Source organism: Lolium rigidum, chromosome 5 (genome assembly GCF_022539505.1).
Source record: "Lolium rigidum isolate FL_2022 chromosome 5, APGP_CSIRO_Lrig_0.1, whole genome shotgun sequence".
NCBI classification, from domain to species: Eukaryota; Viridiplantae; Streptophyta; class Magnoliopsida; order Poales; family Poaceae; genus Lolium; species Lolium rigidum.
In genome coordinates, this window is record NC_061512.1 from 150,329,504 (window position 1) to 150,340,690 (window position 11,187).

At 41.6% G+C, this 11,187-nt stretch overlaps 1 protein-coding gene across 1 annotated transcript; it reads left to right on the top strand.

Moving 5' to 3' along the window:
* Window positions 1-1,123: 1,123 nt before the first annotated feature.
* Window positions 1,124-9,617, top strand: LOC124655294 (flowering time control protein FCA-like). The gene is made up of 18 exons (XM_047194213.1): window positions 1,124-1,478; window positions 2,149-2,219; window positions 2,788-2,866; window positions 5,062-5,144; window positions 5,222-5,273; window positions 5,723-5,790; window positions 5,934-6,000; window positions 6,081-6,160; window positions 6,233-6,297; window positions 6,385-6,447; window positions 7,027-7,186; window positions 7,260-7,325; window positions 7,413-7,952; window positions 8,131-8,307; window positions 8,394-8,600; window positions 8,809-8,868; window positions 8,964-9,010; window positions 9,387-9,617. Exons 1-17 carry the CDS (start codon window positions 1,139-1,141, stop codon window positions 9,000-9,002), a joined length of 2,217 nt encoding a protein of 738 aa, XP_047050169.1. The 5' UTR covers window positions 1,124-1,138; the 3' UTR covers window positions 9,003-9,010; window positions 9,387-9,617.
* Window positions 9,618-11,187: the final 1,570 nt, after the last annotated feature.

Below are 11,187 nucleotides of genomic sequence, written 5' to 3' on the forward strand. Positions count from 1 at the left end.
CCCTCCGAGTTCCTTTGCAAGCTCCGCCACTATTGTAGTGAGTTCGAAAATCGTGATAAAGTGTGCGAGAAGGAGAATATATTGTATTATTAGAAGAGAGGTATCTAAACAATCGAGAAGTAGCGAGAGGATCATACAATTACATCCACGACCTTAGGGGACTAGAAGGTCCCACCAACGCTCTTCTAAAGTTGGACATCCGCTGCTTATGGTTGTTAATTGTGATTTGGCAAAGTTTATTTGGCGCTGTATAAAAATAACCAAGAAATAATAACCATTTTTTACACTTTGATTTTTTATAGGCTCATGAGAGAGTTTACGTTGACATTTATGTGTCACACAATTTGGCTTGACACCTTTTAGTTTTGATGCAATAAATATGGAGGCTATGTGCGAGAGTTAATCTCGGCAATGCCCATTGTCATGGACCAGGGTTTCTAGGGAAAATAGGGACACCAGTGGCTTCGTCGATTGGTCAGACAAAAAAGGTATCCGACGTATATTGATGGTGATCAAATTCGCCGAAACAATTAGGGTTACAATGATTCTGCTATGAAACGAATATTGGATGCCCACTCCGATGTCTCCTCCTAGCCTTTAAATAGTAGGCTAGGTTCCGGAGGCCAACTCGAATCGGTTACAATTTACAATGTCGGTTTCTCTTCACAGCGTTATTACTTGCCTACTTTATTTAGTTCATGGGCTTCAGATGCTTCTGGACTTCATGGGCTTCGGATACTCCTTCCTGGATCTACCAGAGATAGCCAATCTTGAGGCCCAATATGATATCCCGTGTCACTATGTATGTAAAAAAAAGATGAATGACTTTGCAACATACTACATACCTTCCATATTTATTGCATCAAAACTAAATGTGTCAAGCCAAAAATACAAGATAAGTTTATTTTTGGGAATATTAAGCCAAGGGGAAGGACGTCCGTTGGAAAACCGAAAGGGCCCAGACCGCCAGATTGCCTCACGGCTCGCTCGCCCGCCCATCGGATCCAATCTCTTCACTCGTCGTAGCCATTGGCTCTCCTCTTGACCAGGCGAACAAGAAATTCCACACGGCCCCCTCTTCCTTCCTCGTGCTCGCTCGCGCGCCGCGTCAAAACCCTAGCCACCTTCTTCCCGCAGCATGCACCGCGGCAGCGACCGCTCCGGCGACCCCTCCGGCCCCGGGGCCGGCGGCCGCAGCGGCGGGGACGGCAGATTCGCGCGCGGACCCTCGCGCTGGTCCGGCGGCGGCGGCGGCGGGGGCGGGGGTAGCCCGGCCCACCGCTCCTCCTCCCGCGACGGCGGCGGAGGCGGGAGGTTCCATCCGTACCGTGCGCCGTCTGAGTACGCCGTAGGCGTTAGTGGAGCCGGAGGGTACAGAGGCGGCGGCGGCGGCGGCGGAGGCGACTTCGGTGAGGCGGATGGTGGGCAGAGGAACCGCTACGGAGGCGGCGGAGGCGGAGGCCGTGGTGACTACTCAGGTTGGTTCAGAAACTTCTCTTCGGCGCTTTGACTTTATTTCTAGGTATTGCTGTGCTGTCTCTAGATTCGGAACTTTAGCTTGTTATTTTGGACCGCTGTGGAATAGGCGATGCCATTGATTTTGCATGGCCTGTGGAGGATTGTACCTCGAATTCAGTCAGCTACTTTCAACTCGGCATAGCTGACAAGTCAATGGTGGGATGCGACAAATTGCGCGTCCAAGTATGCACATCATGTATACGAACATGGCAAAACCACCGAACCTTGTTCATCAAGGGTGAACTTAGACTGGTCTTAGATGTATATATGGTGTAATTGGCATGAGGCACGCAGTTGTGTTCTGTCTCTCAGTTAAATCACATAATGATATGTCCTAGGAGCGTATCTCATTCTGAAGCTTCAGACAAGCTATCGCAGTCAAATCAACTTCAGCTTGGTCATATCTGCTTCAGCTATAACCCATGCATCTAAATGTTGCGATTTCCCTCATATTATGCAGCTTATTTTTTCATTCACACCCATCCAATCAATTTAGTAAAACTTATGTTTGGTATAGATTCTGGTTTTACTGTTTTATCTCGTTGAACTCCAGTGGAGAAACGTTTGAGCTTAGGCTTACAACCTTTCACCTCCGAGTTAATTGATTTTCCTGTGGAACATTTCCTGCAGATCACGACAACAAAAGTGGCCATGTTAAACTTTTTGTTGGATCAGTTCCGAGAACAGCAAGTGAAGACGATGTGAGTATAACTCTCACACGTAATGTAGTAGCTCCCCTTTCTTACCTGTAGATTTGTTAATACCTCTACTGTTCATTTTGCATGTTGATTTACCGTGCATAATCTCAGGACTCGGAAGTTGCTTGGTTTTACAATTATTTTAAGTTTGATCATATTCATGACACAATGTGAAGATTTATAGAAGTCCTGTAATTTAGCTTAGGAGATAAAAGGGGCAATAGGGTTTTTTGCTAAGAAAATCTGATAAACATTTTTTTAGAAAGCTAGTGTAAAATTTTAAATTTGCTAAAGCTGTTTTTATCTAGCTAACGCTTATTTGCATAACTAATCTTTTTTTAATCTCAGCTCCACTTGGAGCATTGTGCTTAGCCTTAATGTTATTTTGTCACAAGCTCACAAATTTGAAGATGAACGTAGTTGGGCCGTTTATTTACTTTTCTGTCTTTTCTCATTGACATTCTTTTGCTATGTTATTTCTTTTTCTCTTGTTGCTTATGCTTTTCTTTCTCTCGAGGATCGACATTTTTTTTGAAATTTTGTTTGTGAAAGACCCTTCTTCTGTCTTCAGGTTCGACCTTTATTTGAGAATCATGGAGATGTTCTTGAAGTTGCTATGATCAGGGACAGGAAAACTGGCGAACAACAAGGTGAGCCAAAAGTATTTTTTCTTATTATATCAACATACCAGTATCTCTTTCTTTTCAGGTCTGAGAGTATCAGAAGCAACAAGGTTGCATGTTCTCTCAGTTAGATTTGGCGGTTGTTGATTTTTGTTAACTGCGCTCCCGTTCTGCTTACCTCCTCTGGGTTAGTAGAAGACAAGAAAGGGATCAACATACTGTCGACTGATCACTGTAACCTAACTAGACCATTCTGCTGCTAGATAAGGCAGCAGATTTGGACAAAACTTTGTTCAGGTCATAGCAATTATATGCATGTTCAATGTAGTTTGACCAGAAATAACCAAGGTTGCTGTTTCAATTTTCATCTATTTCGCTTGAATGTGATGCAGAAGACCAGTTAACCTTCTAATGAATTAAGGCCAACCTGTGATTCTTTTCCTTTCATGGTTTCAGCTTCTTTCTTTAATATACTTGTTATCATGAGTTGCACTGTATGGAATCCCTGGTTGAATCCCTCAATGCACAATTGGTTGCCTGGTTGGATGATGCTGTGTGGTGTTTTACCGACTTATCTAAATTGATGTGATGTTACTCGTTTTATGTTGGGATATTGTGGTTGCATGCCAAATCTGGAGCTGTCCTTTGATTGGCAATATTATGCCTTTGTTCAGTTCAACTATACTTGATCGCTCTGCTGCCAGCAAAACGTATCTCCTGAGTTTTGGTTGTTTGGTTGTGCTACGCTGTGGCCCTGTGCAGTTTTGAATGTTTGTGTGTGACAGTGGAAAGTGGTTGATCCACTTACCGTTGGTAGTATTATCTGATACCGCTGAAGTCTGGCTTCTGATGGTTCTGCCGTTCTTGTTCTTTCACCTTACATTGTCGCACAACAGAAATCTTGGTTACTTGATTTTCTTTTGTACTATTACATTATATGCTGACATGGACTACCAAAGTTATGCTCACTGTATGTGATTATGTACCCCGGCATAATTTATGTATGTCATTCATGTGGAGTCTTCCACCTGAACTGTTGGGCTCACAGGTTCATGCTGCGTGTAACTGTTGCATTCCGAATTAGCCACACAGATGATACAAATGCTATATGCTATGTGAAGTCCTTGGACTTGACCTGAGGTTGCTGTGTTCTTCGAAATGATTGGTGAAACATATGTCCTTATCTGGGAAAATTGGGGCTGAATCCTGTTTCTGGACCCTTGTCATATGTGTGTGTGTATGGGTTATATCAACACTCGGAGCTATTGGAGCTGTATGGCTGAGCAAAAAGATTTCGCTTGAGCTATGATATTGTTGATATATTTTGATTACCATGCATGATTTGGTTGCCATCTTGAGTGTGTCGACTGACAGTTGTGTGTACACAAGTCTTGCTCATGTTATTAACGTACTGCAGCGTAGCTTTGGTTGACTGTGCTATAGTGTTCAGCATGTAGTGGCATATTTGAGATGCTCTGTTGTGACAGGTTCTTATTATCCTTTGATGTATCAACTTGGTACAACATAAGAAATGGTTTGTACAATTGTGGATGCCCCTTCACCGTATTTCTAGAATGTGAATATGGGCCAACCTTAGAAGTTTGTCTGGTTTTCCTAATGGCCTGCCTCTTATCTCATGGGAACTTAAGCTTCTTTGTAGCTGATACTGTCTACACGACTGAACAATTTCTGTGCACACACTGTAATTACGGTGGATTGGTTATACATGGTGCTTTATGTGAAGCACACGCTTCTCTTTATTGCGAGTAATTCACTTCATGTTTTGTTCTTGTATTCTGGTGACGCCAGTAATGTTTCATCATGGGATCTGGTTTGTCTTCTGAAATCTTAGTGCACCTTGCAGTCAGCTGGAGCATTGTAAAAATAACACTCGTGTTACGTCTGAAATTGTGCTTGATGTTGCAAAGTACAGCCCAATTGATACGTTGACTTGTCTACATGCTGTTGTATGTTTTTTCTTATTCAACGTTTCTGTGCTTGTTTTGTTGATTGACTTCTGCTTCTGGACATTGGAAGTGGTGGACACTGTTTTTCTTGGTCAATGTGATCTTGAGCTTGATTACCTGTTTGAAAACAACCTCCTTATTTCCTTCTCTTTACTAACTTTACTAGGTTTTTTTATTGCATCTACATTATATCAAACTGAAACACGCAGAAAATTGTAATGCCTTGTGATGAAATCAATATGTTCGCATTTGCAGGCTGTTGCTTTGTTAAATATGCGACTTCCGAAGAGGCTGAGAGAGCCATAAGAGCTCTTCATAACCAGTGGACTATACCTGGGGTAACTAGTTTTTGTTGGCCATCTGTTTAATGTCATTCTTTTGTCTGCAAATTATTGAATGTATCTGTTTCTGTCAGGCGATGGGCCCTGTTCAGGTTAGATATGCCGACGGTGAAAAGGAGCGTCATGGTAATAATTCAGAGTACCTTTGTTACATATTAGCTTGCCTATTAGTGGCATTTGTGCCATTTCTCCAGTTATTGTCTTGCAACTATATTACAGAGTTTGTTTGCTATGATTTTTCAACATAATCCTTTTGACTGGCTGTTCAAAAAGCAATTAGCAAAAGGAAGCTTGCGATCCAGATTCAGCTGCACTGGATATAATGATATACCTGAATACATATCATGCCTTTTTTCACAGTAGCAGACTTCTCATATTCCTTTTTACCATTGGTTCAACATCCATACGTTTGTCCTATTCAAACTAGTACTGACTGATAAGAATCTTAATTATTTTATTCCGAGCTTGGCTAAAGAAAATTATTGTGAGAACTAAGTTATGCTTGACTTGTATCTTCAGATCATTTCCTTGATTTACTTATTGATGATTAATTTTTTTGTCCACTAATTTGCTAGGGTCCATTGAGCACAAATTATTTGTCGCATCACTGAATAAGCAGGCAACTGCAAAGGAGATTGAAGAGGTAAGGGACCATTTCTTTTTTACTTGATAGAAGTTTTCTTGGTTGAAAGAATATCTTGGTGTGGGGAACTTCTCATCTATCTGTAACAATTGATGTTTTAGCAATTGCATATTAAATTGAATCTGTGCTCATTTTTTAAATAGATTTTTGCTCCTTTTGGTCACGTGGAAGATGTTTACATTATGAAAGATGGCATGAAGCAGAGTCGAGGTTTATAAGATTTCTTTCCCCGCTCCTTCAATCCACTTTTCTGTTCCAACTTCTGTTGTCACATATGTGATAACTTGCAGGTTGTGGCTTTGTCAAATTCTCATCAAAAGAACCTGCACTTGCGGCCATGAATTCTCTTAGTGGGACTTACATAATGAGGGTAAATATTCGTGCCAAGCCGACACATTGTGCATTTTTCCTTTTGAACTTACTGTATCCATTGTGTTGATAGGGGTGTGAACAACCATTAATAGTTCGATTTGCTGATCCTAAGCGGCCTAGACCTGGAGAATCAAGGTGGTTAAGAATGCATATTTGTTTTGCTTATATTCTAACTCTGCACTATTTCCCGTTGCTGCTGTCTGAATTATCTTGTTTGGTTAGGGGTGGCCCTGCATTTGGAGGTCCCGGTGTCAGTCCTCGATCTGATGCAGCACTTGTTATCAGGTTTGATTTCCTCTTATTTGAACCTTTAAATTTCTTACAGAAGAAGAATTGATTGGTACTAGATTGTAAGTGAAAATAATTTCATATGGTTAACCTGACTATGCGTGCGTTGAGTTTGTATTTCTGACTTGGGCTGCATTTTGCATGTTCTAACTTCTAAGTCAAGATTTAATGCGTATTTTGATTTGATGACAATAATCGCTGAATCTATCCAGTATTCTTCATGTATCACTATGAAATATGACCTCATGTACAACTTAATAAAACCGTTAGTCCACTATAACTGTCGTTAATTACCAGTACCACACTTAGGGGGCTAGTTGTACTTTCAAATTGCCAAAAGCATTAAATAAATAGTACATGCAGTAATTCCTGAAAGAATTGCAAGAGTCAGATGATATGTATCAGAAGGTAAAGTGTAATGCTATGAATAACATACTGTTGGATGATATAGAATTGTCGTTTCATGTTTTCTCGCTTTCTAGCTGACGCTCTAGTATAGTCTGTTAGACTAAGAATAATCCTACTACTTAAAGTCTTAAACCATTCAATTCATTACTAATCATTTTCCGTACTTAGGCCGACTGCCAATCTTGATGAGCCTAGAGGTCGACATATGCCTCGTGACGCTTGGCGCCCTTCAAGCCCAAGCTCAGTGGCATCTCATCAGTTTAATAACTATGGGTCGGACAATCCTATGGGCATAATGGGTGGCACTGGTACATCAGCGGCAGATAATGTACGGTACAAGCCAAACCTTTACTACACTGTTGCCTTTTCGTGGCCCATTTACTTACCTTTAATCATCATAGGGTGCTTTTCGGCCTCAGATGTTTCCTGGGAATGGTCAGACAGCTGTGCCGACGTCATCTCATATGGTACTGGCATATTACTTCTGATGTTTGTGGATTGCCTTTGATGGAAATTGTTCCATGTCTGTGGCCATGACAATTCTTACTTTGTAGGGCATAAACACTTCTTCATTACAAGGGCATCATCTAGGGGGGCAGCAGATCCCGCCCTTGCAAAAGCCACCTGGACCACCACACAATTTCTCTTTACAATTGCAGAATCAGCAGGGGCAGCATTCCTTGGTGCCTGGTTTGTTTGGCCAGAATGTACCATCTATGCAATTACCTGGCCAGCTTCCCACATCACAGCCATTGACGCAGCAGAATGCTTCTGCAGGCGCTCTACAAGCGCCTCCAGCCATACAGTCCAATCCCATGCAGTCGGTTCCTGGACAACAGCAACTTCCGTCCAATGTGGCACCACAAATGATGCAACAACCAATCCAGCAGATACCATCACAAGCACCACAGTTGCTACTCCAACAGCAGGCAGCTATGCAGTCCAGTTATCAATCTTCGCAGCAGGCGATTTTTCAGCTTCAGCAACAGCTGCAGCTAATGCAACAGCAGCAGCAACACCAGCAGCAACCTAACCTCAATCAGCAGCAACCTAACCTCAATCAGCAGCAACATACACAGATTTCTAAGCAACAGGTAATTCCTAGGAACTAACCTAATGAGAAGATGCTTCTTTAATATCAGAATCTAAAATCATTTCTGCATGTTTATTTTTCTGTTTTGCTTCCTTTCCTTGCCACTGATGTTCTCCATCTGTCCTTTGTATTATGTGTTCACATTCAACACAAGTTCAAAATTTTTGTGGACTGTGCAGGGACAGCCAAATCAATCCAGTACCCCTGGTGCTCCAGCTGCCATGATGCCGTCAAACATTAATGCAATTCCACAGCAGGTCAATTCACCTGCAGTTTCTTTAACTTGCAATTGGACGGAACATACCTCCCCCGAAGGTTTTAAATACTACTACAATAGTATTACTCGAGAGAGTAAGGTGAGGGATTAATACTTACCGTATCACTTATCATCTCGAAATTTGAGTTATTGGGATTTTTGTTCTCATGAGCTTTTGTGTTGTAGTGGGAGAAGCCTGAAGAGTATGTACTGTACGAGCAACAGCAACAGCAGCAGCATCAGAAACTTATTTTACTTCAACAGCACCAACAAAAGCTTGTTGCGCAGCAACTTCAGTCACCTCCTCAGGCTCAAACAATTCAATCTATGCAATCTATCCAACAACATCCTCAGTCACATCAAGGACATAACCAGATGCAGATGAAACATCAGGTGCCCATTCAGTTTCCTTAGTTGTAATTGTAGGGAATGTGAACTTCTCCATAAAAATAATAATATATGCTTCTGTGGTGCGTTGCATTTGTGTCCCACAGCACTTTATGATAACAATTAAGGAAATATGATCACATCTTTGTCCTTTCTAATTGTTGCCACAGTTGAAACTTTATTTCTGGGATCTGAATTTCAAAATTCTGTACAGGAATTAAACTATAATCAGTTGCAGGCAACTGGCAATATTGATCCCAATAGGATCCAGCAGGTATCTTTTGTAATATTTAGATTTAGACCGCACAATATCTTTGCATGGATTAAGAATTTCATTCAACATCATTTATTTTGGTGGCTTCATATTAGGGAATTCAAGCTGCTCAAGAGCGTTCATGGAAAAGTTGAGACTGCTGGTGAGCAATATTATCTGGTGCATTCACGTGATAAGCTAGCTAATTGTTTTCTTTGCAAACTATCTGTTTGATGTTCTACCGTTCGAAATTTGCTGCTGATCAAAATTTACAATGGATCTATGGCATGTTAAGTAAAATAATCCCTCCGTTCCAAATTAATTGACACAGGTTTGTTTAGATATGCATGTATTCAGACAAATCTGCGTCAGTTAATTTGGAACGGAGGGGATCCATTCAGGAGAAAAAGTAGAGAACCGGAGGGATCTTAGCTTTACATTGCATTTTCTGAGTTGCGTTCTTGAGCAGATATTGCGCCGAAGCAGTTATGTGCATCCTCAGGCATTTAACATCTCCCATTGATTTTCTACCTTTGCAGGTGAATACATGTTGAGGTGTCAGTCAAAGCTCAGAAATGAGCTCCAGCCAAGCCTGCCGATTCCATGCGTGGGAGTGATGGCTCTTGCGGTCATTGTAACTGGATTTAGCTTAGATCGCAGCCTAGATCGTAGATCCCATCTGTGTAAAATATTTGCAGTCTAGGCCTTGTATCACTGTAACATTGCTGATTAGAATATCATTCCTGTATCTGTTTCCTCGCTTTTCTTTATGGCAGGATGTGCTGTCTCATTTACATTAATTTTTCCTCCACCTGTTATGTTGGAGCTGGGCTCCTGAATTGCTGGCTCGTTCTTTTTTCTTCGGAACACTTGAGTTCTGTGAACATCCAAATAGTGCTTGGAGAAGGGAACCTTTTGAGCCCCAACGGCTGGTTACTCTTCATGAACTCAGGCAACCATTTTTTTTATGTTCTATTTGTTCGCAAAAGCAAGACCTATGTTTTTTGTTTGTTTGTTGAGAAAACACCACCCCAACTTTATTTAAGCAACATCGTAGTTCATACAAACACCATCGGGTGGGGATTGTAACCAGACATGCCGGCCCAACGATCGTGACACGGAGCCTTTCGCTAGCCTATGCGCATCGTGAATTCCTATTCATCATCGGTGGGGGTGATGGTTACAAACCATCGCTTGCGTGGTTTTACCCATGGGTCGTTTTTGGGCCGTGCCCATTAACCTGCTGGGAGGTTGTAGGCCACGGTTTTTTCTGGTTTTTGTCGGGTTTTTTTCCGGTTTTCTTGGGTTTCTATTTTTCTTCGTTTTTTGTGTTTTTTCTTTTTTAACAAATTTTGAAGTGGAGCAAATTTTGAAGTTAAGAAAATTTCAAATTCAAACAAATTTTCAAAGTATCTAAGCAAAGTTCGAATCTGGGTAATTTTTAAATCTAAGTAAATTGGGCAAATTTGAATCTAAGTAAATTTTTGAATCTGGATTTTTTTGAAATAACCGACTAATGGGCCAGGCCCATTAATAGGTCCCCTTGTGATGGTTAGGCGCTCCCATGCGCATCGCCTTCAACGATCGACCCTCATGGACGAACTGAACATGCTGAAATTGTTTCCTTCGCAAAAGCAAGGCCTATGCGAAATCGTTTAAAAAAGGCCGACCTTCGCGAAGGGAAGACAACTCGCTCCGCACGCGATAAGTGGCGCGCTGTGGTGCTAGAAAATCTCTGGGAACTGGTCTCCCAGCTCGCCACGTGTCGCAAGGGGAAGTAAGGTGGGGATGAGAGAGGAGAGAGAAGGCAGAGGGGCTTCATTGTATCAGCTTTGTCCTTTATTTTCTAGATTCGTTTTTTTTCCAAAAATGAATTATCTTAAGAACCATAAGTCCAAATTACGATTCGTTTTCACTTTCGAGATCCTCGTGTCGATATCTTCAAAATAAGATCCCATGTTAATAGGTTTCATAATACATTTTTTTCCGTACTTTCAATACTAGTATGGTTGTACTCGTGCTGTGTACCTAACTGTACTTGTGCTTCAAGTGATAAGTACTTCTATTTTTTGTGTATTAGATGCAGTTTTTCCCTTTACTGAACAACTGTACTTACTCGTGTGTGCTACTGTACGTGTGCTTTTGTATCAGTACTTGCTCGTGTGCACGAGTGTACCTGCTCATGTGCGCGACTGTACCTGCTCGTGTGCGTGACTGTACTTGTGCTCGCCCATGTGTTTCAACTGTACTCGTGTGTTATACGCAATTGTACTCGTATGTTGTACACAACTGTACTCGTGTGTTGACTGTGTGGTAGTATTTAAGTGCCGCATATGCAGG